This window comes from Sturnus vulgaris, chromosome 9 (assembly GCF_052056855.1).
Source record: "Sturnus vulgaris isolate bStuVul1 chromosome 9, bStuVul1.hap1, whole genome shotgun sequence".
NCBI lineage: Eukaryota > Metazoa > Chordata > Aves > Passeriformes > Sturnidae > Sturnus > Sturnus vulgaris.
Genome location: NC_142251.1, coordinates 28,981,569 through 29,009,535, shown reverse-complemented (window position 1 = coordinate 29,009,535; position 27,967 = coordinate 28,981,569). Strand labels below are relative to the sequence as shown.

At 45.3% G+C, this 27,967-nt stretch overlaps 1 protein-coding gene across 3 annotated transcripts; it reads right to left on the bottom strand.

Annotated features, from left to right (window-relative positions):
• Window positions 1–26: 26 nt before the first annotated feature.
• KLHL20 (kelch like family member 20) lies at window positions 27–26,274 on the bottom strand. Of its 3 annotated transcripts, none has more exons than XM_014874808.2 (13): window positions 26,213–26,274; window positions 24,331–24,391; window positions 17,181–17,754; window positions 13,084–13,242; window positions 11,965–12,059; window positions 10,648–10,763; window positions 9,701–9,884; window positions 8,512–8,655; window positions 8,166–8,299; window positions 7,422–7,630; window positions 4,798–4,904; window positions 2,386–2,466; window positions 27–2,292 (listed from the first exon to the last, which is right to left on the bottom strand). In XM_014874808.2, the coding sequence occupies exons 2-13, from the start codon at window positions 24,351–24,353 to the stop codon at window positions 2,262–2,264; spliced, it is 1,857 nt and encodes a 618-aa protein (XP_014730294.1). In that variant the 5' UTR covers window positions 24,354–24,391; window positions 26,213–26,274; the 3' UTR covers window positions 27–2,261. The 3 variants fall into 3 exon arrangements, with proteins under 3 accessions (XP_014730294.1, XP_088026433.1, XP_014730293.1); XM_088170307.1 differs by lacking the exon at window positions 26,213–26,274 and adding an exon at window positions 25,677–25,693; XM_014874807.2 differs by lacking the exons at window positions 24,331–24,391; window positions 26,213–26,274 and having other exon boundaries at window positions 17,181–17,786.
• Between the last annotated feature and the right edge of the window lie 1,693 nt (window positions 26,275–27,967).

Below are 27,967 nucleotides of genomic sequence, written 5' to 3'. Positions count from 1 at the left end.
TTCAACCCCAAGGAACAAACCAAGAACAGCGTAGAAGAAATTTATTAAGATAGCACTATTTATACAAGTTACTCATGCTAGAAAAAAGCATAAATGATACATGTAAACATTTGTTTACAGAATACTTGTTTTCCTTGTAAAGGTGCAAATGATCTTCATATGTAAACACAAGAATATCGACCTTTAGGGGGAAAGGGGCTTTTAAAAAAGTTTTAATGTCCCGTTTATGACTGTAGTGTATTTTTTACTATATTCAAGCACATTAAAGTCTGAGTTACAGGAATCAAACTATGAAGTTAAAAGAACTTAAGATGTCAGCGCTGCCTTTTTCATCTCAAGAATTTACAATCCTCGTTTTCAAAATCAAATTTAGTAAGGTCCACAGTTAGATCAGGTGCAAAAGGTCATTCTTCCATACTCAATAGAAATTACAGTACAAACAGAACTGTTGAGTCTTGAGTTTTTCCCTGCTCTCCCCCCACCCCTGGGTGACTCCACAGTTATTCACAGTGCCAGCAAACAGCCCTTCCCCTCCAAACTCCTAGATGAGCCTCACCCCTTTCCCTGCTCTACCCATGCACAGGCAAAGTGCACAAAAATCACTCGAAGAGAGGGCACCGTCCATCATGGTCAGGAATTCTACAGACACAGACAAGAGGGCAGCTGATGTCAGGCTGGTCTGAGCTTTTTTTCCAGCAGGAAGGAGCTGACTGCGGGTCTGCTCTTCCAGCAAGACTAGGAGTGGGTGTCAGAATTAACAGATGATACTTGCACCCTGCTTCAGTCAGGAACTAATATCGAGCAGGCAACAGAGAGGAAAAAGGCTTTTAGAAGTGAGCTAGAACTAGCTGGATTTAGGTTCTGTCAGTGGTTGCAGGAGAAAGTACCAGTGTGGGTGTAGCCAAACTGAATTCCACACCCATCTGCACTATTCCTGATGAACTGTTAGGGGTGGGTCCTTTGTAACAGCTGCGAGCTGGGTGCAGTGTTCTCTGCCTACACAAAGTGACAACTACACCTAGCCTAAGAGGGGTCATCTCTGCCAATGGGCCATCAAGGACTCTCCAAAATATCCTATGACTCATGGGATTCCAACATTCCATTGGGAAATCCCTTGCCCCGGGGGAAGGACTCAACATCCCTGCCTGGACTTAAAAAAAAGGTCACTGATCTGGGGGCTGGGGACTTGGACACAACCACCACCACTAGAGAAGGACCAGGCCTTTCCACAGGACCAGCACGTTTGACAAGACCTCATCCATTGCTCCAAAGGGACTGCAACCACCGTTTAATCAGGACTGGTTTTAAGCCAGTCTTTCTGTATTCACTTATGTATGCATGTATTGTAATCTTTCTATTGAGTTGTAACTCCGATTTGGAATCTCTCACAAGGTATTTGGGTGGGGTTAATTCCTCCCGCCGGTTTTCCTTCAAACCAGCACAGTTTCACACACAGGAGAGAGGAAAGATGAACTTTTGTACAGTAAATAGGCATTATTTGAAATCCTTTTCCTCTCACCTTTTTTGGGCACTTCACTGATTCAGTCGAACAATGAGAGTTCCAGTTCTGAAAAGATACTCAGGGCACCCATCCTCGCAGCTCTCCTGTCCTCTAAGAGACCCCAAATCATACCACAAGGGTTGGAACCACAGTAGTTGGCAGGACATGGCCCTGCCCAAACCACCAGCTGCTCAAAATGCAAAACACATACATATATATATATATAAAATACATATATATATATGCACACACAGAGATGTCTATAAAAAGCTGGAATCATCGCTGTGAGCGATACAAAGGAAATACATGATACAAATCAAATGAAAAAATAAATATACTCTGTGCACAGAAAAGCTTCTGTGCAAAGGTGGCACCTTGCAGGTCAAGTACTTTTTTTTTTTTGAAGCTCTCTGTAAATAAGGCAAAAGCAATGTTTTCTGTATCACTTTTTCTCCTTCGCCCACCAAACAGCTGCCACATCCACTGCTCCCACAGCAGGAGGGAAAGCAGGAATCCCTCCTCCTGGCCAGACTCCCAGTACAGAGTGTAGGCTCTACATCAGCATCCTTTACGCTACAATAACTGTTACAGTTTGGTTTGTTCAAAAAATGTAGAACTATTTAGAAAAAATACGGACATAAGCAACACTTCTACTTTTGTCCAGTGGTTCCCTGGAGTCTGACAACGTGGTCTCCCGCTGGGCACACTCTCACTGAAGTCAATTTTTATAATTCCATAGAAAGAGTTCACCGGCAAAGAGTTACATTGGATCTAGACCGTGCATACTAGAGCTGCAAAGAGGTCCAGTGTCAACAAGTCTCTTCAGTTTTTTTTTTTTTCTAGGAATTGAGAAGGCAGGGGACTCCCTCCCTCTGGCAGCTTACCATATATGAGATTCACAGTGTGTCATTTTGATAACTCCCACGCCTCCGCCCAGCCGCCGGTAGTTCATCCCGCCGTACAACCTGTGGAGAAAATGTTCCAGGGTCACATCTTCCATGGGGACAACACTCCAGGGTCACATCTTCCATGGGGACAACATTCCAGGGTCACACACTGGGTCACCAACCCTTGGCAGCTGCCATAGGAAAGACTGAACCATCCCATGTTATCACCATTAATGTCTGCTTAAAGTGGGCCCTGAAGAAGTAGTTGTGGAGCATCGACCTTACATGTTATAAATAACTATAGAGTTGTTGGCTTTCACAAATTATTATTAATCACATCGATTTTGATATAGTACTGTTCATAACCACTTCTAACTGCTTTAGTATAGTAAGTTTTTGTAGTCAATGCACTATGTAGTAGTGTGATAAATATAGCTTAGCCTTTCACAAAATATTAAAATGAGGACCATGTGTTGTAATGTTAAATGCTTTTATTTGTGTAACTAACTGTCAGTGGCAAGAATAACTCAGAATATTGTGTGAAATAGCAATGTTGATCAATGCACTTGTGGAGTATCTCATCTGAATGATAAGATAACATTGAAAAGAGCCAGGAAAATAAACACCAAGAGAAAAAAAATGCAAGGGATTTGCCACCAACCCTCCAGGTTATCAGGAAGTGTCAAACAACAGAACAGAGCCTTGAGAAGAAATAAAATTATGAATTTCATCTACAGGATGGCACAGAGACAAGTGAAAGGCCCAGCCAAGCAAAAGAATTCCCGGAACATGTAAACTCACAGGAATGTCTGAACATGTATAATCCTCATGAATATGCATTTAACCAATGTAATGAAAAAGTATGTAAGAAAATTGTTTAAAGTTTAACTGGGTGCCTCTGGCAATTTGCCAAGCAGCCCAGTGCTGTGTACAGTCCCTTTTATCCTTACTAAACTTTTAAAGAGTGAGCCTTGCTTCTCACATTACACACTTGACAAGTAAACAGCTGTATTTGTTCATGCCTTTCTCTCTCAGAACAGGAACTGCTGCTGACACCAAATTTCTGTTACTCAAATAAATACTTCCTGCTCCCTGTCTAGTAATGGGCAAGACAGAAAAAGACTTGGTAGGCTGCAGCTGACCTTAGGCTACATTTTGGGTGACACAGGACTAGGCTCAGTCCTCACAATTCAACTAATTTAATTTATATTTCTAAACCCCTACATTCAGCTGATCCAACCAAGATCTAACACATCCCAAGCACCATCTGCTGACTGCAAAGCTGTCTGCATTTCATAGGGATATCAGATCCCTACAGACTCCAGCTCCATATTCCCCTCTGTGCCACTGGAGTCTGCTTGCAGGAACAGGAGAAGCAAGTTCTCCAAACAGCTTTGCTAAAGCCAAACTGCATCAGAATCGTTTCTCAGTCAAGCTGCACAAATAAAAAAATATCTTCAAGATACAAATGAAACAAAAGAAAGGGAAGATCACAGAAGCTGGTCACCTATATTGAGTTCAGTGGGGAAAAAAACCACAGGCTAATAATACCTCGAATAATCTCCCAAACTGTGTGAATGCCTGCCAGGCAGTAATTCCTAACTCTGAACTGTCACAGGGAGTAGCTGAAACCATTGCACTAAGGAAGCTGATCAATGGACTACTCTCTCCTCAACTGGTTTCCTCAGCAGTTAAAGATCCTGTGGATCCATGGCTCACCAAACGAGGGGAAATTCCTCCCCTGCTGCTCATGACAGCAGCCATTCTTACCAGTGAAGGGTTAAACTACTACTGTCACTAGTAAGAATAAGGACATTGATTTCTTTCTATTCCCCACCCTTGCCAGATTACCACAGCATCAAAAATAACCACAGGAGCTTGATAATTTATGCTAATTGCGAATAAATACACAAGCAATTGTTTTCAAGTATAGTTATGACTGGAAAGGCTATTTTTCCTCTTTTTTTTTCTGTTCAGTGTATATTTTGATCAGCAATTTCATATTATTTGTCTCAGCTTGGACATTTTTCCAGTGGCTGAGTCTTGCTGATTTAAAGGGGAATAACATCATGTACTTGAAGTGTTTCAGCTCCTCCAAAAGGATTCAGAAATCATTGCCTCAGCTTGAAAGCAAGAAGTGAAAACTCTTGGGCCAAACTCTGCCTGGTGGCTGTGAGTTCCTCCTACTAAGGACAAGCTCAGTTTTATTGGGAAGCAGGAAAGACTCAGCCCAAAATGAAGAGAAGGGACATACTGGGATATTTTTCAAAATGTTGATTCTTTCTTGCAAGGCAAGAAGCCAGAATGGGAGAGTTGTGATGGTTCTACCCCACACAATTTCTCTGCTGTGGTGCCTGGGACAGCTCCAGCTGGATTTCACTGTTTGATTGTCACACAGATTCAAATTACCTCCACGTGTTAGCATCTGGATCAAACACCTCAATGGTCTTCAGGTACGTTGTGCCATCAAAGCCCCCCACTGCCATCAGCTGTCCATTCACCACGGCCAGGCCAACCTGCAAAACAGCCATCACAAAGCAGCTACTTACTTGGGATGTCCTGAAAAGAAGGGTTAAACTGAAAATATTAATAAAACTATTTAATAACCATGTTTGGTGAAAAGCAGTCTGCAGCAGAGGGTTGGGGAAATTTTCTTTAGGGCATGGCACAAACAAAATACCCTAAAAAATGAGATGTGGAAAATTAAATATGTATCTCAGAACAGAGACTCTCTCAAAGAAGAAGCAGAGGGCTCCCCTTATTGACAGCTACAAGAAGTGGAACCATCTGAATGATGATAAATACATAAGATTATAAACTCTTTTCATACAAAACTTATGTTCTGGACTGAAATTCTTCCCCAAGAAGAGTATCTACCAGCCCACAACACTTGGTTAAAGTAGCAGAACCACAGCTAAGCCCTTGGTCCCAAACATCTCAGGCTGGGGTTTGGACCATCTGTAAGCACTTTGGCCTCCAGATTTTCTATTTAGCCTTTCTGCAGAAGCACAGAATCACTGGAACATCAAAAACATGATCACTTCCAGTGGAAAACATGGAGTGTAACAGAGAAAAAGGAAGGTACAATGTAAAATGGTCCCTGTTTTGGCTTTGAGGAAGTCAGAAGAGCTGCAGATACAGCTGTATGTGTTTAGCAGTTTCTGTAGAAAGCAAATACAGAAGCAGCTGATAAAAAGTCAGTGTCTAATGAGAACTAAAGTGGACAGTGTTGGAAAAGAGGATAGCTCACTGTGTGCTTGGAGAACAGAAATAAATATGTGTTCTCTGCCTCCAAACCCAGTGGTTGCTCCAAGTGTGATTCATACCTGCCTCACTGGAACACACACAGAACTCATCCTCTCTTTACACACAATCCAATATCTAATGATAAACAACCATATCATTTCTATCTCCCCAGCCATGATGACTACTGAAAACACTGCAGTAATCTGTTGTTCACAAGAGAGCACCACGATCAGCAGCTGCTGGGAACTTGCTGTCACTCACAGGATTCAGGGAGGAGAGGCAACAGCCCAAGTGAAAGCCCAAGAACCCTGCTCCCACACATTCCCCAAGGCAATGAGAATCTGCTGGGAATATGTATCTAAACACATGCTAACCCAGTTTCCCAGCTTTTTCCTCTGAGCAAGTGGGTGTTTTCACCTCCTAATTCATCCAGAGATCCAGATACCAATTTGATAGTGTTCTTTAATGGTATCTCATACCAAGTACAGCTATGTCACCTAAAAGCTCCTCTGCTTCAGGCTTAGTTGACCACATATCAAGGCCCAAAAATATTTCAAAACCCTCTCAAATGACTCATTTCCCCATCCTAAACAGCTGCCTGTGGTGTGATTTGGCTATCTCTTCACCCTCTAGTCTTGCTAGAGAGCTTTTTGCAAACATTTCCCCTCACAGTAAAGAGGTGAAGACACAGACGAAGCAGGAGAGCTTCATGAGAAGACTGACACTTCACCTTGTGCTCTGCCCACAACAAGAGTGACAGCGCCACCCTGCCCTGAGCCCTCCCACAAGCAGACTGACACTCTGTCCCATGCTGTCCCCACACGGTGATGTGTGGCATGGACGAGCCCACCAAGCCCCACTTGATGCCTAGAGAGGCTCCCTGGAACAGTGACAGTGTTAAAGGAATAAAGTTGGGATTTATTAAAAGGCCTTCCAAGGATTCACCTTGGCCAGTGCAAGAGCCTGGCTGTGGCTCTGCCCAATGGACCCCAAGATGGACCCCGAGTCCCAGGTTCTCACACTTTTATAAGTTTTAGTCCATTTCCATATTGGGGTTCATTGTCCAATTCCACCTCCAGGTTATGAAGTCCTGTCCTCCCGGATTGCTTGTTTATTAATTCTTATCTATATTACAGTGGGTCCTACAGCATTTCTAGTTAACAGGCTGGAAATGGGCATGTGTCTCTCTCTCTACAAGGCCTTTTAAGGGCCAATCTGTCCAATTAAGAACTAACACCTAAATTATTTTTACTTTTAACCCAATAACCAATCACCCGTGACCCACAATGCAGATTTTTCTATCCAATTAAACAAGATCCCACCTAGACCCATGAAGAAGGTGGCAAAGAAGAAAGAAACCTCTGCTTGAAAACCTCCATCTTGCTATATTCTAAAACCTTAAATTCCAAATTCTTCCACCATGTGATAGTACACACTTCTATTCATCTATGCACCAGTGATCCCAGATCTATCATTCAAGTTTGAAAGCCTTCTCCTCAGGTCAAAAGCAGTATTTTCCTGGAGGTCAGTGCCTGTCAGCACAAAGTCTAAAACTCTCAGTTTCCAGGGTTCCAACAATTGCTCTCCTCAATTTGCTGCTGTCTACACTTTTTGGACATGAGGCTGCAGTGGTGTCCTTGGTTTTTGGGTTGGAAAAAGATAGTTTTGTCTAACTGAAGTGTGAGGAGAACTTGCTAATAACAACCCATAAGAAGTTCAGAGTCACACACCAGTGCAGTAGAGAAGGTGGGAAATGTGAAAGCTCAAACCGAAGGCGTGGCACTCACCCCGCTGCGCCGGGAGGTCATGGCCACCACGGGTGACCACTGGTTGGTGCGTGGGTTGTACCTCTCGGCACTGCTGAGCTCCGTGGTGTCATCCCTGCCTCCCACGGCGTAAATCATGTCCTGGTACACGGCACAGCCCAGGTGCTTCCTCCTCGTGCCCATGGGGGCTATGGTGTGCCAGCGGTTCTCCTGGGGGTTGTAACGTTCCACTGCGGAGCAAGGGAAGGTCTTTGGTCAGCAGGGTGGGCAGGCAGTGGGTAGAGCACTTTTGGACCCAATTTCCACCCACCAAAAACGCCATGAACCCATTTCTTCTCTCCTTTCTTCCAAAGAATTCCTGCTAGTCTCTCTCTTGTCTCCAGCATCAGTCACACTCAGATCTTCACTCAATGCTACAAATTGACCTGCAGCAGTTTTACCTTTGGTACCTTCTTTCCTACAGCAAAAATGGCTGCTGCAAGAATTTTAAAAAAGTGCTTGCAACTGCTATGCAAACAATCAAAGCCTTGTATTCAGGACATACTGCCAAATGAAGCATCGAGAAAGTAAAAATATGACACACAACGAGGTAATAGGGGCTCGCAAGTCTGGAGAGTGAGTTACTGTATGGCCAAATAATATTTAAAGAAGAAAAAAACCTCCACAAACTGATCACTAAAATATTCAACAGTCATCTGGGGACATGACAGGCTCCCAGGACCAGGACAAACGCTGACTGGGATTAAGGGACAGCAAAAGGCATACCAGTATTGAGAGGAGATGTTCCATCAGAGCCTCCCACAGCATAGAGGAAGCCTCCCAGCACAGCCACTGCCACTCCCAGGCGCCTGGTGCTCATGGAAGCCACTCGAGTCCATTTGTTTTCTTTGGGATCATATCTGGAAAAAGAAAAAACACCAGAACCGAGTGAAGTGCTGACATCTTCACAAAGGGGCAGGAAGATGGACTTTATTGTCCCCAAACAAAAATCCCTGTAAGATTTGTACAGTTCCTATCTCCTCTCCAGCTTGTCTGCATCAGCTGCACCCTCTAAGAGATCCTCTTTCTTGCTGTGCCCCACTTTTTTTCGTTTTTTGTAATTAGAAAGTACCTCTCTACGATGTTGAGACAAGAGACACCATCCTGGCCACCCACAGCATAGAGGTAACCTCCAAGAACTGCTACTCCAACACTGGTCCTGCAGGTGCTGGTGGGAGCCACATCACTGCTCCACTGATTGGTCTTTGGATCATACCTGGAAAAAAAACCACACCAAACAGCACAAATTACCTGCCTAGATCTGCTTCAGACTCTCCCATGCTTGGGAGCTCTACTTGAAACTTGCCCATCCTGACCTTCAACTGCAACACAGCTCTGTAAGCTGGATAAAAGCCTTGAAGTGATACAATGCATCCAGTACATGTTATTCCAGGGATGTTCAAACTGCAGGTTGGGATGAATCAAACTGAAGATCAAAGGTTCAGGTTCCTGAGAGAGACTGGCTGGCGTGTGGGAGCTTGCAGCAAAGAGCAGCAGCCAGAGTTAACTCTGCTCTGTTCCCTGCTGCTCACACAGGAACTCAGCCAGCACTGGAACTTCCAGATAAAATATGGAGGAACAAGATAGACTTGGGAATCCAGAGACAAAGAAATATAGTGCATAGCAAGGAAGTGAAGGATGTGGGAGATACAACACTAGGGTCATGATTTGGGAAGCTGGGAGCATTCGAGGAGATAGGTGGGAAGAAGGGGAGGCTCGAGGTGGGAGGAGGTATTTGTACAGCTCACTGGGTTTGTTACAGGGCCAAGATTTAGAGTAGTAGGAGAGCCTGAGTCATGTGGCTTTCAGGCATGGGAATTGCCCTGTGCATCTCCCAGAAATAGGAAGCTTGGCAAAACTTGTTTGACTTTAATCTTTCACAGGCCTAAAACTGACCTATTTTCCTTCTGTCTATGTGCCAAGGTTCCTTAATTCTCAGGTTGCTGTTTCACAATAAAATTCCAGGATCTTTCCCTCAGCATCTATGAAATGCTCCCTGTAACCTCACCTTCCTCAACAACACCACTAAAATCAAACCCACAATTGCAAGGAAGGTTAACCAGGATCACCACTCCTTCCAACAATACACCCAGGTCCACCTCCTGGTCCCATTAATCTGGGGATAATGTGACACAATGTGTTTTGCACCAGGGGTGTGCAAGGCAGGAGGAAATGCCAAAATGAACTCACACCTAAGGGGCTGCACACAGGTTTAAATATCCAGAGCTGAAACTGTGCACAGGGGCTTTATAGAGACCTACCTTTCCACACTGTTAAGATAAGAGGAGCCATCATGGCCTCCCACAGCATAGAGGAGGTCATCCAGGACACTGACTCCAACACCACAGCGCCTCTTGCTCATGGAAGCCACCATCCTCCACTCGTTGGTCTGGGGGTCGTAGCGCTCCACGCTGGAAATGGCGTCCCCGCTGCACCAGCCCCCCACTGCAGCCAAACACCAAAAACAGGGTCACAAAAACACAAACTGCCTGTGCTCCTGGCACAAATCACCCCCTCAGACTCATCTCTAAGTCATCCCTCCTGAGGTTTGTAATTACAAAATAAAATGAGATTTTCCAAGAGCATGGATTGAAGTTTGGAAGTGCTACGGCATTCACAGCACCAAAGAAACCACGTAAGAAAGCTAAGTTAACTCAAACTTTCAAATATTAATGCACAGGTCACAGCAGAAATAGCTTGTGAAGACTTAATGAGAACACCAGAAAATCCTGCCTGGAGTCTCCTGGCCTAAGCTAGTGGGAAAAATACATAGAATCAGAATATCCTGAGTTGGAAGGATCAAAGTCCAACTCCTGGCCCTGCACAGGATAGCCCCAAGAATCCCACCATGTGCCTGGGAGTGTTGTCCAAATGCTTCCTGAGCTCTGTCCTACCTGGTGCTGTGACCACTGCCTTGGGGAGTCAGGTCCAGTGCCAGACTCTACTGTGGGTGGAGAACCTTTATAAAATATCCAACTTAAGCCTCCCTTGACACAGTTCCAGGCTATTCCCTCTATTGCTGGTTACCAGAGAGCTGACATCAGTGCCTGCCCCTCCTCTTCCATTCACAAGGAAGCTGTGAGCTCTCCTCTCGCTCTCTTCTTCAGGCAGAACAGACCAAGTGACCTCAGCCCTCCTCACAGAGCCCCTCTAGACCCTCCAGCACCTCCTGGTGACAGCACACACACACACGTGCAGGGACACACACCTGCAAAGAGCACCTCTCCACAGCGGATGGGTTTGCGCGGCCTCGTTCGCGGTCCCTGCATCAGCGGCCGCTCCTGGGGCAGCAGCAGGTAGTTTTTGGCTTCATCCACCAGATCCCTGTGCAAGACAGGGAAATATTAAGCCCCAGAGCTCAGTCGCAGGAGAAGGGGAGAATCAGAACTGATGGGAAGAGCAGTCAGCACTAGTCATGCAGCTCAGGTATTCACCAGTCGTATGAGAAGAGCATGAACAGCTCCGGTCAAACGCACGCTGTCACCTAAATACTCCTCAGTTGTTTACAAGCCACTGACACAGTGACAGCAACAATCCAGCACCACTGCTTGGCCAGAGTTAATAATAGATATAGCTTGCTATAAAAAGACGGATTAAAAAAAAAATTACAAGAGATTTATCAGGCTTACTGTGCAGAAAAGAAAAATCCAGCCTGCCTCAAGCTAAAACTTAACAGTCAGTGGTTCTCTTCTCTCACAAGAGAACAGGAGTTGGAAAGCACACAAGTACATAATACACACATGACCAATAGATGGAGATAGTACCCTTCTGATGAGTATTTTCTCCATCAGCTCTGGCCAGCTCACACTGTCCATCCATTCATGACTTGCCACCTGGACTAATCCTAATATTCCAAACCCTTGAACAAAACAAAAAAGAGCAAAAAAGTCCTCCTTCCCTCTACAAATGTGGAATTCCCCCAGTATGAATGCTTATTCAGGAAGAGAACAATTTAGCCTATGCCCTGAACTTCTTTACAATATGCACAAGATAAACCATGTGCTTTGTGGATGATACAGAGCTCTGTAGAACCAGAAGGTGAGACTCATACCTTCCTCATAAGAAATTACAACTTCCCTGTATTATTCTTGTGGAAAAGAGCAGACTCTAATCCCAGAGATCAATTCAGTTATCAAAGTGCAGACATTCTACATAGAAAAACTACTTCAGATCCCACTAAGATCATCAGGAAAGCCATGTGAGAGCTAAGCTGCAGTAAAACGCCATGACTAGTGGGGGAAAAAAAAAGGCAAAATGAAAATCAATACACTGAAAGGTCTTTCACCAGCAGTCAAACTGCACACTCAAAGTTTGCTATTTAATTGGAAACTTGAAAGAACAAACAAAACCATTTCCAGGGTACACCAGCGACTTTTATGCAAATAGAAAACTATTTTTCTTGCTTCTCCTATCCTCCCAGTTGCCAAAGATAAAATTGTGAGGCATCACCCTTTTACCAGTGACAAATGAGCACAGTTTCAGAGGACAACATAATCCAATTCTGTAAATGGCTCAGGAGATTTACCTGCATTCCTCATCGCTCTTAATGAGTGGATCAGAACCCACTGTACCCACAAGAAACTTGGGACTCAGCAGGGGCAGGCGGACGTGCTGTAGGACCTAAAATACAAACCAGAACACCTATGGTGAAACCAGAGATGCAAGAAGCCAAATGGAAAACAACAGAATTTTAGTTAAATGCAGCTTGTGTCACAGCACATTTGCCTTTTCAGTATCCCAGTTTAGATACCCAGCAGAAAATCAGCCTTTGGAAAGAGACAATCCACTGGATCTATTAACAGCTGAAAACCTTTAGAAAATGACAGATGACAAGACATCTGCCTGAACACTAATTAAGTTAGTGGTTTTATCATTTAGCTCTCTTAAACCTGAGTGGTATCACAGAGTAAATGAACAGTAAGAAACAACACGTCTTTCACAAGGGTTTAGAATTTAAAGGCCCAAGCACGTATAGACAGAAGCAAACAGTTATAAAAGCATTAGAAGCTGCCTTGAGAAGAGCAGCTTTTTCCAGTTTGGTTTGTTTACTTAAAACCATTTTCAAAAGCCTTCCAGTAAATAAAGTTTCATTTAATGTCTCTTTCCAAAGCAGAAGCAGTGAGGCAGGCAGATGCTCACCTCTTTTGATCAGCCAGCCTGAGACTTCAGAGGCTTTGGGCTGACAGCTTTGTCAGAATGGGTTCTGCTCCGTGAAATGCCTTGGCTTAGATGAAGCATCACATTCCAACAAAACCATTCTGACAAGCTCCACTGTAACATCGTCAGGGCTGAGGCACAAATCAAGCAGCAGAGCTAAAAGAAGCACCGCAAAGCAAGACAAGCCTTTTCTTTTCCACTGTGGTTTTGATACGACTCTCCAAGCAGTGCAGGCAGGTTTATCTGGACAGACTGCTGGAGTGAGCTCGTTTGGCAAGTCCTACCTGGAAACAATCCAACAAATCCCCTAATGAAGGCTCTGGCCAGCCTAGATGAAGGGACAGTGCAAGTCACCTAACATAGGTGGGAGTCAGAGTGAATTTCAGTGGCTTTATATCACTCAGAAGTGCTCTGGCACCACCCTACCATCCCTCATTCATCTCCCCCTAGAAAAAGCAGCCTGGAATGTCACTGTGCCCAAGATTACCTGTGGCAGCTGGGGCCTTCTCTCCTGGATGCTGTACTTCACCCAGGCCATCACGGCGTTGAACACCTGCTCTTCGCTGCGCACATTTAACTCGTCACTGGATATGATGTCTATCAGCTGGTTGGCAGGAAGCAGCATGAACTCCTCGCTCTCCATCACCTGGGAAAGGCAGAGGGAAAAGGGAGGGAATAAGGACAAAGCATCAGAGCCACTCACCACTCCAGCACTTCACGGACTGACCCAGTAAAAAGCCAAATCCCCATCAGTACCAACATACGTGAAGGGTTTTCCGCATAGGGCAGAACGCAGCCCCCAGCAACACAACAAGACACTTCTAGATGGGCATGCCTTTTACAGTCTTTGGCACTTTCAAAGGGTTAAACCACGGGAGGCACTGATCAGGTTTCAAAATTCAGGAAAAACAAAGCCTTTCTTTAAAATGAGTCTCCTTGTTTGCCGTGTCTAACACATAAAGCGGAAATAAAACTGCAATAAATACGTGACTAAAAAGCAGCACTGGAGTGCAGAGATTCACAAGGAAAGCAAAACAGAGCACAAAAATAAGAGTCTCAAACAAGTTACCAGAGGCATTGCAGAGAACACAGAAAGCCTGATTTGTGGCAGAACAGAAAATATTTCAGGAGACTCATCTGATCCTGCCTCTTTCATTTGCTCTAAATATACACATGGAGTATGCAGTAGTCGAGATGCACTAAAGAGGGAATCAGAGCCTCCAGAGCCCCTAAGGACTGATCTCTTGTGAAAGTCAAGCCACTGACAAACACATTAATTCCTTCAGCATCCAAGATAGCAACCAAGTTTCTCAGGAGGCCTTGGCTGCTGCTGGAGGACTGCTCACACAGCATGAGTCAGTCAGACTGCCCTAGGAGCTCACACACCACCACAGCTCCTGCACGGACACCAGGCAGATAGATGGGAAAGGTGCAAGAATCAAAATTAAAAGTGCAGAAATGGCCTGACTGATAACTGCCAGCTCGCCTTCCCTGCAAGCACTCCCAGTCTGTAGCCTGCAATTTCCAAAAGGTTCAGGGACAGAAGATAACTGAACGCTGGTTTGTCCTTATCATCCGTGACCACATGAGAATTCCGTGACTTATTTCATGATTTGCTGCATAAATTAAAGAAAAACACCCTTTGACACGATCATCTCAACAGCAATCAGCTGTGCAGTCCTTTTAATTACCTGAAGAAGTTATCTAAGGGCACGGAACAAATATGCAGCGACCGTCAAGTTGCTGACGACAGAAAATATTGTTAAAAAATAATCGAGTGGACAATGAGATCGGTTACCAGACTTGGTTCTTGGGTACCCTGAGCTTTTGGGGACAGTGAAGGCCACTACGAGGTTGGCCCACACACTCCTTCAGCATTTAAGTAGGAAATGGGTTGGTCACTAAAGATCTTTATCAGTTTTTTTCCATAGTCTCCCTCTAACAAAGCTTATGTGTAAACTTTAGTCTGATGGTTTTTAAATGCAGCTTCAGAGTCTGAAAACAGCAGCTGTGGAAATTCCTGAGTTAAAGATGTTCATCCATTCTCTCCCTTTGACCCTCAGGACACCCAGTTGCACTGAAGGCCTCACGAAATTCAAAGCACTCAAAGCACTTCTTTAAACCAAATTATTACTACTGTGTAACTTGTTAGTTTACATAGTAAAACAAATCATTATTTAAAATGCTTTGGCTTATTTAGGCTTAATTATCAGGACACTCATAATTACCTGACTAATATTAATGATCTACTTGACTGACTTGCTTAGTGGACAAGAATTGGCTGGATTACACTTCCTCTGCAGCATTCCTAGATATCAGTGCTTTTACAAACAGAAAGAATTCATGTCAGACTATAGAATATGGAGTGCAATTTTTGTCTGTCGATAAAAGCACAAGTTTTCCACCCATAAATATGATTTTTCCCTTCACACAAATGTCAAGAGACAAAAAAACCCTAAAAATATAAAGGCTGTTCTTATATAGTGGAGTTGTTAACAGAACCATTTCACATTACATGCACAAAATCCACTAGGGGTTATAGGCAACAAATTAAATTGGGAGGAATGGAAAAAATTGAAAAAACATTTTACCAAGAAGTTAATGATGTAATGCAACAATACACATAAAAATTAAAAAAGCAGAGGTTAGCACAGCAGAGGGCACAAAGCAATCCAAACAGCATTCAGAGTAACTACATGGGCTGGCCTGGTGCCTGCTGCTTAATATTTCACATTGCCACCCAGGAAATTCCCAGCTCACGTTTCTTTCTGCCAGCTTGGAGGAATGACAACCATGCAGCCTCCACACAGGAAGGCGAATTTTTTATCAGTTTTCAACCTCCACAATGGAGGATGGTTAAATAGACAAGTGCCTGGCTTCCCCCAGGGATCACCAATCCACTCTCCAGATGGAAAATACTGCCAGAATGGAATACAATCCCAACGAGCAGCACCACTGACATCTGTCTGCAGAGAAACAGTGGAAGCAAAAGAAGTGATTATGAAGGATGAAGAGCTGCAGAACTCCTGAGGCACTGAAATGGACACCAAAACTTGCCCAGGCCAAAGAAATAGTGTTCTTATCTCCAGAGGCTATGTTTAAGTTAAGTCAGTTATAATTTGCATCATCTTCGAGGAATAGTGTTCTCTTCTCTTTTGCCTTTGTGTGCTTTAACAGGGATAAGGAAGACAGAAAGTTGTCTTCAAGGGACTGCAAAAGAAAAGAAGCCCATAGCAAGCAGCTCTTACAGCCAGCTGCAAGTATTAGTGCTAAAACATTTTAAAACAAAACTGTCAAGCTGATAAAATGTTATTTAGAGGCTTGTAAGCATGCCCTACTCATGTAATAACAAGATCTAATAACCAGTAAAACAACTAAGCACTGAAAATAAACAACCATCTGGATAGCGTCTTGTCCCCCCTCCCAAAAAAAAAAAAAAAAAAAAAAAGCAGAAGAAAAGAAGTGCAGAGCAAGCACAGAGCACATGAAGTGGCCAGCTAAAATGTAGGGGTTTGGGAAACCACCAAGTTCTACAGAAAACAAACTCATCCTATTTGGATGCAAATTCTATTTGGTTAGAAAAGATGTATTTAATTGCAGCTTTTGCAGGAAGCTGATGTTGTGTCCACAGTTAGATAGCAAGAACTGTCTTCATTGTGTCCAACAGTCATGTTCTCTTGTGTTGCTCCTGCAAAGATTTTTCTTAAAATTAATACAATTAATACAATGAAAATTAATACAATTCCAATTTGCTTCTTGCATGAGAGACAAGCTGCCATCACTCACAGCACTTCCATACTGCTGCTTTTCTTGGGAAACTGAATTAGCACCAGGAGTTCCTCTCTTTAGAAAGGATCTCCCTGTGAAGCTGGTGGCAAGAGGAGCTTTTTCTACAGCAGTTCAGTAAAGACCCACTCTGACTATTGCTCACACAATCCTTAATTATTATGTTGATCCTTCTCTGAACCAGCTGCTGGCATTTTTTTCCCCAAAAAATAGTCTAGGCAAAATCAACAAAGGATGAGAAACTTGAGTTTATAAAGGTCAGCTACAATATTACACATCTGAATTAATTTCAGACAGCTTCTGCTGAATAACAGATGCAAAACTCTAGTTCTGCTACAACAAGGGATTTGAAGATTCCCCTGAGGCAGCCTCATGCTTCCCCAAACACCCTCTTTTCCAATCCCGGAGCTCAACATCAGATTTTTTGGGTTATATTGATGTGTTGTCCTCACTTTTAACACCTGCCTCCCCTCCATCCATGTAGCATCCAGAGTATTTCTGAAAGAGGAGTGGAATGTCACACCACTGTGCAGGCACGACAGATTCAAGGCCAAATCCAACTGCACCCACGACCTTGCCTCCCACATAGCACTGACCACACATCTTTCAGGGAAGAAATGCTTTGTATCAAACACAAACCACTGCTACAACACAGGCCTGCCAGCCCTCTGTCCTTTTTTAACATCTGGCACCCATCACCATCAGGGCACAGAGCAGCTGTAAAGGCAGGATTGAGAGTTGCTGAAAGCTCTCACAGGCCATGTTGATGTATTTCACATTACAATTGCAGCTCCTTACCTCCTGGAAGTTGTGCTGTGTGAATTTGTCAGCAATCCTCAGCAGTTCACGGCACGAGTGAGTGTCAGCAAAAGCCCGGATGCCCAGGCAATTGGAAGGGTCCAACTGTCTCTTGAGGAACTCACAGCAGGCCTCCTGGATCTCGGCCAGCTGGAGAAGGCAAGCAGCAGGCAACAAGGTCTGGACATTCCCCTCTTCCACAGTGATCTGCGACGTGTAGGCGAAGTCGATGAGCAGCTCCATGGCCCGCTCGTCGATGTCCCTGATCACCACCTCGGTCTGCCGCGACTCCGCCAGCTCCCCGGTGAACATGGCTCGGAAATAGGGGCTGCAGGCCGACAGGATCACCCTGTGGGCGTAGATCTTCTTGGCCCCCACTACCAGCACCACATCGCAGAGCTCCCGGTGCTTCCTGAGCAGGTTGATGACCTCCAGGGTCTGCCGGGGGTGCTTGTCGGAGATGTAGGGCATGCGCGCGGGCTGCGGCACGCCTTCGGGCAGCTTGTTGGGGTCTCCGAGGGTGCAGCGGCTGGTCACGTCCATTCCGGTCTCTCCTGGGCGAGTGCTGGCACACCTGCAGCGCAGCAGATAAAAATACAGCACCATGGTCAGGGATCGCAGGGGCAGCCGCGCTCCGGAGCTCCGCGGCCAGCGCCAAGCACCGGCAGGGCCCGCGAGTCCACGCCGGGGCGTGAAAACAAGCACGTGACCACATGAAAGAGGAATCCATCTCCAACCAAAGCTGGCTTAGAAGTAAACAAATGCCAACTTGCAGCAGGCTTCTATTTATTGCTATTTTTATATGCTTTCGATGACACACGGCTGTAATATCCAGCTACACATACATATTTATGAGCTGAACCTCACCATAGCCTTGTGGGGTAAAGGCACATTATCCCCATTTCACAGAGTGACTCAAAGCACAGATCAGCTGACTTGTCCGCTGTCAAGGGCTGGAGTTTTCTTTGACAGAGCTGGAGATGGATTTCCACTGCAAAGAGTTTCAGCTCTGCGATTTAACCAAACTTCCCTGTTCTTCTACCTACGTTTTTAATGGGGTCACTCATCACTGTAATGTCTGAACACGCTCAAGTGTCACACAGACTTTGGGAGCTCCAGATGGCCTGCAGACTACCACGAGCATCTTTCAGGTTCACAGAATACCCATTTTAATCATCACCTCTTCAATTGTTTTTGAGTTATGGAGGCTCCTGACTCCAATCCACCCTCCCTGACAGGTGTCAAAAGAAGGTTAATCTTCCCCAAGAATGGCAGAAGGCAGGCCAAACCAAACCAAATCAAATCAAACAAGAAAAAGATAAAACAAGTATCCACCACTATCAACCTACCAAAAAAGGAAGAACTCTAGAGGAGAAGAATCACTTAAGAACATGTCAGCTAAGTTACTGGCATAGAGGGGAAACACAGTAAGTATCTTCCCAGTACCATATGCAATTAATGAAAAACCAGGAAACTTCTGCCTCTTCCCACATCAAAGGAAAATCATCACTTAGAGCAATTAAACATTGACCAAAATATCAGAATATTGACGGTTTATGGCCATTGGAGATGTACTGAAAGACCCAAAACATGCTGGCCACTACCAGCTTTTCCCTGGTGCACTGGCATTTGTGAGCTGTCACTACCTCACTATTCATATTAAGAGTTAAAAAGAAATCAAGCTTAGCTTTGCCATGGCTCAATGTAATTTGCAGTAGACTTGAAGGAAAGAAAAAAAACCACACCTCACATCCTTTCCCCTCATTATTATGTAAAATGCACTTCCTAAGCACTGGGAAACCAGTCTCCTTGCAGCAGTTCAAATTATTCACTTGAATCTTAGCCTGTTTTTCCCATTCCCTCCACACCCTCTCCTTGATCATCATATTCAGATGCTTTAGACCATTACCTCTTCCTCCTATCTTAGTTACACAGATCCAGCTGGAGCTCCCCTCTGGGTTTTGCTGCTTGCTCTTGCTCAGCCTCTGCACCTTAAATGTCTTGGGTTTTTATCCCTGCTCCATCTTTTTTACATCCATCACCGTTCTGCTTTCCTGACACCTCTGAGAAATCCTTCTGCTCTTACACTGCCTCTCACTGTCCTCCACCCACTCCTGTCCCTCACAACCCAAACTCACCTTTGGGGGTTTGACAATCATTCCCAAAGCTCTGCCAAGTTCCTCACAAACAATGCATAAATTAAACTCCCTTTGCAGCAATACACACAAACCACAATTAATGGTACCCCTACAAAAACCCCAAGAAACCTCTGCTGAAGATTAATTTACCTAATTGGCTTATTTTCATAGTCCTTAGCAGCCAAGACCAGAAGGTAAGTAATTTAATCCCTCTACCAAAAGATGGAGAAAGGTGGTGACAAACATTCCCCTGTAGAATCTGGCTCTTGCTAAGCAAGTTAAGTCGATTTTATTGTGTATTAAGCGTTTTGAACTATGTCAAACCAACCCTCAGAAGGAGAAAAAGAATAAGAACAATAAGAACACAATAAGAGCTCTTTTAAGACACATGCTACTACACTTCTGGACAGTTTGTCTTGACCAGGCTGTCAGTCAAAGCACAGAAGAAGCATTCTTCAAATAAAAACCCATTTCATGTAACTGCAGCTCAGAAGAGATGGTGCACATCCAGGACAGGGCATCCTTTTGGAAAGCACACAACCCCTCTGTCACACCTGTAGGTTTTCCTCAAAGACATCTCCCACTAAAAACAGCCCTAAAGCAGACCTCAGAATGGCACAGGTTCTAAGCACAGATAGATTAGATTAAGGTCATGCTGCCAGAAGAAATACACAATATTCCTGCCAATCCCACAGCCTGAGACTCCCTGCCAAGGCAGGGCAATGGGATGTACCATCTTGTGCCATGGGATTAATTGGCCAGATTTAGGCAGATTTAGCCCTGTCTTCCCTAGCCAGGACAGAACAGGATTTTTCTGCCCCAACGAGGCCCTGCTGAACACATCTTTTAACTCACTGAAAAGGCATCTGGTTAGCAAGAACTGAAGTCATTCCTGCATTGTTCCCACCAGCATTTATCTGAGAGCCTGCATTGTACCCAGCCTCCTTACTCCTGGGGAGAAAGTGCTGGTTAATGATTAAAGAAGACTGAATGGATGGAAAAAAGAGTAACAACCAAACAGAGCGTTCCTGATTCATCCATAACTTATCTCTGGGTGGTGCAGAAGCCAATGATCAATTGGCTTAAGAATTTCCAAGCTGGATCAACCCAGATGCTGGATGTGAAGCTCGGTGGGCTGCTGCTACACACAGGCACAGAAGTGTGAATTTAAAGGACACGTCTGCTGGCTTGTGTCTCCACAAGGATCATAATTCCACTGCATTATGAGTGCATTATGCATAAATATGCACAGAGAATGAAATGATGAGTCAGTAGCTTAGAGGTGTGAAAGACAGAAGGCAGCACTTGATTCTCACATGGCAGGGGAGCTGCCTCCCCCCACACAGAAGTCAGAGCTGCTCCTGAATAGCCGGGGTGATTAAGGAGGGCTGAGGATCCAGAGGAAATGTGTGTGTGCTCGGATAAAACATTCACACCCAGCTATGCAGATATTCTGGGATTAGCTTCCACCAAAATGCAGGGCTGGGGAAATCAGCAAATACAATGGGATTAAGAAAGGGCTGACAAAGGATCAGTTTTTGTAGCACACTGCTGAGAAGTACAAATGGGAACACAGGCAGCCTGCAACACTAAGTCAGCTAAATAAACAGGCTGCTCTGCCTCCATTTTATTCCACTACACCAGTGCCCAAAACTTCATTCATTAACAGGGGCATCTATGAGACATCCATCCTTACAGCAGCTCCTCCCAAAGTTCAAAAAATACCTAGCAACACACATCTAGGGAAGAAAATCCCCTCCCATGCTGTCATAAGGGCATCTTAACTTTCAAATCTGCATTTTTTAAAGACAATGTGTGCTTTAGCACAAGATTACAAACAAGCTTTAACACAGTTCAGCAGAAAACAACAGGCTGACCTAAGGCTTACAAAGCACCTGTCTCAGGCTAAAAACATCAGCTGAAATCCAAAAAAATCATACATATCTGGAGAGGATTTCAGTAGCAAATAAAAATAACGAACCAAATGGGTAGTGACTTCTGTCAATGCTTTGATTTCAAATTAAGAAATATTTCCTACAGTCATTACAGAACTGCAAGAAGAGGAGCCATTGATTTGGCCCAGCTTTTGGCAAGAGAAGTCCCCACCACAACATGCCAACCAAGTAAATGGAAATGCTTTATTGCAGCATCAGTACTCTCGGAATTAAGTTAGCTAAAAGTCTGATTATCAGGAAAAATACCAGTGATTCATTTTCTTGCCTAGCAAGGTTTCAGTATACTTTCTCAACAAAGATATGCAAACATGCAGATAAACCTAGCTGAAATACTATCTTACATTACACAAAAGGAAAACAGCAAGAATCTGGTGTATTTGCCCCTAATCACATTGCTTGGTTTGACTTTTTACTGACCAAGCCCAGAAAACTCAGTTTCACCCTGACTGAGGAAAATATCCCAGTCAGGGTGAAACCGAGGATGCCCATACTCTGAAAGAGGAGATCATTACTGGAGTCTTCCAAAACCTTCCTGAGCCTTTTGTAGTTTGTTTTAGGCAAGAACTATGTCCAGGTAGTTGGCTCCTGAGTGCATGATCAGGATCTGAAGCCTCCTTCCTCCTGCCGGGTCTGGCTGCTCAAGCCTGCTCTGATACAGCACTGCTGCAAGCTGGGAAAAGGCTGCCAGGAAAAAGCTGGGTGAGAAAGAGCTGGGAGAGCTTCCCCACTTTGTCTGGGAGCTGCTCAAGCCCTCATGCCTGAGCTAAGTTAAAGATATGTCTGCATCTGACTGTGCACCCACCCATTCTGAGCTGATTTCCCTGCTTCCTTCCTCATCCCTACCTGCCCGAGGAGTCCAGGACTCCTGGCTGGCCCTGGCCATCAGATCTGCTCTGCCCTCCTTGTCTGGGTGCTGTGGGACTGTGCCCTTCACTGAGAGCTCCCTGCTGCCTTGTTTTTCCCTTCAGCAAAGCCACATTCTCTTGCTTCTCCCTGAGAGAAAGCAAGAACAGCCTGGCCCAACCACCCTTCATTCCTAATGCAGGGTAAATCCTGTTTGCAGCAGCAATTCGTGTTCCCTGCTATAATCTTGACAGGAATAGCTGGAATTCCTTGTCTGTTCAAGCTGTTCCTCCTCCCCTCTGAATGCTGTACACATTTGATACCACCTCACTGTGTTTTTTAACCCACTACTGGCCAAGCCCCACTCCCCTCTTGGTGCAGGACCTAGCACAACCCTCATGTGGGGGTGTTAAATTGGCTTCAGAGCCCTGAGTAAAAGGATAAAAGAAAGTGCTCTGCCATCTGCTTAGCTGGAGTTCACAGGAAGATCTGTGCCCAAAATCCAATCAGGAACCTTTTATCATTTTCTGCTAAGACAGGCAATAGGAGGAGAACAAACAGAAATTTTAACAACCCACACTGAGGCCCTTAAAAAAGGCAAGTGTATTCAAGAACTGGAGTCCACAGCTCACAGCAGAGATGTGCTTGTCAGGCCAGGCTGCAGCAATAATAAAAATCCTCCACTTCTTCAGCTCTGTGCTGCTGCCCACCACAAAAACTAAAACTGTTCTGTCTGACTGGCAGACAGAACTTCCACAATAACAAGTCCAAGGCCACAAACTCCCAAACAGACACACGAACTCCAGCATGAATTCTCTGCCATGGTGCAACACGCAGAAAACAGCAGGCACAGAAACAAATTTAGAACCTCAGTTTCCCTATCAGGAACACAAAAAGTAAGGAGAAAACAACAACACAAGCCAAGCTAGTCACCAATTCCATGTCATTCTGCAAAAACATCTTGATAAATGGAGCACAACATCAAAACCTAAAAAGCTGCGGGTTTATGTTGGTTAAGATTTAAACAATCTCCAAAGAAGAAGGCTACAGTGAAAGACAGCTCATCTGCTATTTAACCCATCTTGGAGGAAAAGGAATTCACTGTAACAGTCACATACAGCTCCTCACTGACCAAACCACATTCCTTATCTTAGCAAAAATGCAGCACAATACCCGGGCTCAGTGATGTCCCTGTCATATCCCAGGTTTACTCACTGCTGAACTGCAGCAGTGGCACAGCAAATTAAATTTATTAAAATTCATTTAATTAAAACGACATCATGCCATTCTTCGAAGGTTTAAGTGACTACTTACTTCTTGCCTTCTCACACAGAATCCAGGCTAATGGTTTCTGTGGCTAAAAATGCTCTATATATTAATCTATGGTTTAAAACCTTGCCTTCTCTTACACGAGTGTTTACAGATTTGCCCACAATAAAGTTTTCCTTCTTTCAACATCCCAAAGAGCACAAACAGACCAAGCAAGCAAGCAATTCCTTTAGAGGTGAAGAACTTCAGGCAACTTGGCTTCCACACAGCCTGAATCATGTACAGAAATGATTCTGCTGTTAAATTCTGCCGTGGGATTGCCATCAAGAAAGGAAAACCAACAAGAACTAGCAGGGAACCCTGTTTGCAAACCTGTCATCGTGCTGAATTACTGTGATAACTTTTTCTCTATATGAGAGAGAATGTTTTTGAAACAACCACAGCAAGAACTCCCCTGAATTAAACTTCAGCTGCATCTCCAGCTCATTAGAACTGAGGCAGCTGGCATCCACAATTAGAAAAGGAAATCTCCTTTTCACCCAAGGCCTCACCAAATTCCTTTAGTTAAGGGGGAAAAAAATGCCCTTTGGAAATCACGTTTGAATTTATTCTCAGGCAGCTTATTTTCCACAGTTTGAATACCTAAGTAATTAAATACTGAATTTTAAATAGGACAGTAAATGGGGAAAGTGGAAAAGGGGATGGAGAATTACAGTAACTTGTCTTCCATACTCTTCCTGAAAGACATCTGGTCTTGTAAATATTGAAAACTAAATACATTTAAGAAAGGACTAAAGAGGAATTATTTATCTCCCGATTCCCCATAGCCAGGCTTTAGAAAAAAAACAAAACCACACAACATTTTACAGTCCAGGCACGTAAAAAACCAACTTACATGATTTATCCCATTTGGGGAAGAGAAGAACAATTGTTTTTGTGCCTTACCTGCGCATTGGCTTTCCGTCCATGCACTGTGAAGAGAAACCTTCACCCTACACTTCAAGACCTGAGACAGAAAAAAAAAAAAAAGAGAAAAAAGAAAAGGTGATTTCTGAATCAAAAGAACCTTCTTTCCCCCCTTCAATATCTCTATAAGAGAACAGAGCTGCAAACAACCACGTACTAATGTGCCTTTAAGCTCTTAACCAGTTCCAAATTCACAGCCCAGACTAACAACACCTGGACTGCAGAGAATAAAGCAGAAGAAAACATCACCAGCATTAAAAATATTTTCACCACGGCTGCACAAAGATTCCTCACCAAACAGAACACACACATTATAAAGTCAGCAAACTGCCTGCCTCCCTGAATCCTTAAAACTATTCTACCAAAGGGAAAAAAATCTGAAGTAACAGGGTACTCACTCTCACTCCTTGCTGAGCCAGGAGGTATCTCTCCCTCACACATTTAGCAGAGATTTAAGGCAGGCTGGCACCTAATAAAGAGCACAGCGCTGCTTACCAGCTACACTGCAGAGCCAGAATTTGATAGAAGATAAAACTTGTGTCTGGAAATTGAAGATAACTGTGCCCCTGAGGTAAGAGGGATGCTAATAATGCTACTACATCTGCAAAGATGAACGATGCTGCCTGATGCTCACTGCACTTCCACTCCAAATATTCATTTTCTGAGAGTAATAACAGTTGCAAACTGCACAGGCCTTTCATATTCAACCACTAACTTCTAATTCTAATGTAAATTAACCCTTTTTGCAAGGGCATTGCTTGCCCCAATTTCATTTTCGGTAGCTATTTACTCAGAAATACATTTAATTGAATTATTATTCAAAGCAATAAGCCTAACTTTGTGTAAAAAAATCTATTAAAAGAACAGAAAGGTGTTCTGCTTCCACACTGATAGTCACAGGCTTCTACCCCTCCAGAAACAGAGTGAGAAACGGGAAACCACTGAACTATGGGAAAAGCAATGACAGAATGAGAATTAATTAAACCTTAAAATAAACTCAAGTAGCATTAAAAAGAGTGGAAAAAAATAAATTTAGGAAGAATAAGGTCATTTTTGGAAGATTGAAACTGTCAGATTGGAGCCTTGCATCCTACAATAAGCAAAATATTTTGGGCACGATTTAAATTAAACTACAGAACTGTTATAGCTCAGCTTGGCTACGTGAAGAAGAACCTCATTTCACACGCTAGGAGCATTATCCCAGACACACAAGCGGAGCTAGCTAATGAAGAATAAGCTCAGACTTGCTGTCTGCCACATTTGCAAATTACTCAGGTTCCTGCAAATAAAGAAAGGCAATTCCTGCCGGTTAGGGCCCCGCATACCGATTCGGAGGCGAGCTCGGGGCTCCGCGCATCCATCCCCGCATCCCGCCGGGGCTGTCCCGTGTGCCCGCAGCGCCGAGCGGCCCCTGCGAGCACTTCACACCCGCACGGCAGCGTGGACGAGGCTATTCTTAGCCCCCCGACCGCATCCGATTTAATCCCCTTAAACCCACGTTAGAAGCCGGGGAGGAGGGGAAAACGTACACGCACATACACATACACGCATACACAAAATAAAGACATTTAAACCGCGCTGTCCGCGGGGCAGCAACAGGCTGAGGGACGGCTCTGCCGGCAAAGCGCGGCCCCGGAGCCCGCGGCACAACTCAGCTCCTGCGGGACGGGCACCGCTCCCCTCCGCCGGGCCCGGCCCGAGGGCCACCCCGAGCCCAGCCCAGCCCAGCCCAGCCCAGCCGAGCCACGGAGCCCACGCCGCCCCAGCCCGCGCAGGCCGCGGGCAGCGCTGCCCGGCTCACCCCGCGCCCCCCGGCCCGCGGAGCCGCCTCCCTCCCTCACGCCCTCTCTCCCTCACTCACTGACGCCGGGCGCGGGCTCCGAGCCGCCGCCGCTGAGCCGCGGTCCCGCAGCGCCGCCCGAGCGCGTCCTCAGCCGCAGGAAGCGGCGCTGCCCCCGCCAACCGCCGGCGAGCCGCGCCCGCCCCTTCCGCCCCCGGAGCCGCCGCAGCGCGGCCCGGGCCCGCCGCGTCCCTCACGGTGCGGCCGCGGCCTGCAGCCCGCGGGGAGCCCCCAGCCAGGGGCCTGCGGGCACGGGACCCCGCGGGTGCTGTCGTACAGTCAGAATCGAGGTTGGGAGAGAGCTTTGAGGTGACACCGAGTGCGGTCGTGCACCCAGCAGCGCTGCTGGAAGCGCTAAACCAGCGCCGGATCCAGACGCCTCTTAAACAGCGCCGGTGATGGTGACTCCAACACCTCCCTGTTCCAATGCCTGACCACCCCGACAGTGATTTTTTTTTTTTTTTATTATTATTTTTTTTTTTTTTGGCTAATAACTAATCTGAATCTGCCCTGTCTTAGCTGGGCCGTTTCCTCGTGTGCTCTCAGCAGAAGATACCGGCCCCACCTGGCTGCACCCTCCTGTGGTGATGGAAAATAGCGATGAGGTCCTCCCTGAGGAGCCTCCCTCTCCAGGCTAAACACCCTCAGCTCTCTCAGCCGCTTCTCACGTGTTTTCTAGATCCTTCACATGCCTTGTTGCCCTTCTCTGGACACACTCCAGCACCTCAATGTCCTTCTTAGAGTCGCCCAGAACTGAACGCAGCACTCGAGGTGCAGCCTCACCAATGCTGAGTACAAAGGGGTGATCACTTCCCTAGTCCCTCTATCCCTCCATAATTCCAGATTAACAGCATTTCTCATTCTCAGTGTGACTGAACTTGGCACATGCTGTGATTCTGGGCTGTCCCGTGCATGAGGAGACCACATTAATGTGTATAAATATCCAAAGGAGAGATGCCAAGATGATGGAGCCAGGCTCTTAGTGGTGCCAACCACTGGGATGAGATACACAGGAGGTTCTGCCTGAATAGAAGGAAGAACTTCTTTACTGTGCAGTAATCAAGCACTGGAACAGATTGCCCAGAGACGTTACGGAGTCTTCCTGGGCAGATAATCCCAGACCTGCCTGGATACAAAGCAATGCCAGGTTCTGAAATGGCCCTGCTTTGAGCAGGGAGGTGGGACCAGACACCCCCCTGTGCTCCCTCTAACTAGACCCATTGTGTGATTCTGTGCAGGGCCAGGGGCTGGATTTGGATGATCCTTGTGGATCCATTCCACCTCAGGATATTCTATAGTTCTGTGAATTTCTGGCTTTCCTCTTAACATGGGTGACCATTTTGGTAAGGTGACGGTGCCCAGTGCCCGCTGTGTTCCTTAGTCCTTATAACCTCCAAGGTTGGTGGGATCACACCTGGAAGAAGAGCAGATGTTTGGAAGTGGCTGGATAACAATGCCAATAGGAGTGTTTCCACCTCGACAGCAGTGAATTCCCTCCAGGATGACAACCAGTCACAGGGTGCCCCAGCCCACCAAAGGCTCCTGTGGTAGGGGTTCCTCCATTGCCTATGCCCTCTTCCTCTTACCTGTCCCCTCTGCCACCCTCCCAAAGGTGTTCCCAGGGCCCATAGGCATCCCAAAGGCCAGAAATCTCTCTCCCTAAATATGATAGTCAGAGCATGCCCATGCATCAGGCATGTCTGTGAAACTCAGCAAAATCCCTGCTAGGACCAGCCGACTTTGGGAATCTTCTTGCAAGGTTCGTATCAATAAATG

Bases quoted from the DNA above. Each gene is read 5' to 3' on its own strand.
- KLHL20 (XM_014874807.2), bottom strand. From the start codon at position 17,786: ATGGTGCTGTATTTTTATCTGCTGCGCTGCAGGTGTGCCAGCACTCGC. The intron at 12,060-13,083 runs GTAATCTTGGGC...TTTGTATTTTAG, and splicing joins GAAGGCCCCAGCTGCCACAG to GTCCTACAGCACGTCCGCCT. The intron at 10,764-11,964 runs GTAAATCTCCTG...TGTCTTGCACAG, and splicing joins AAGAGCGATGAGGAATGCAG to GGATCTGGTGGATGAAGCCA.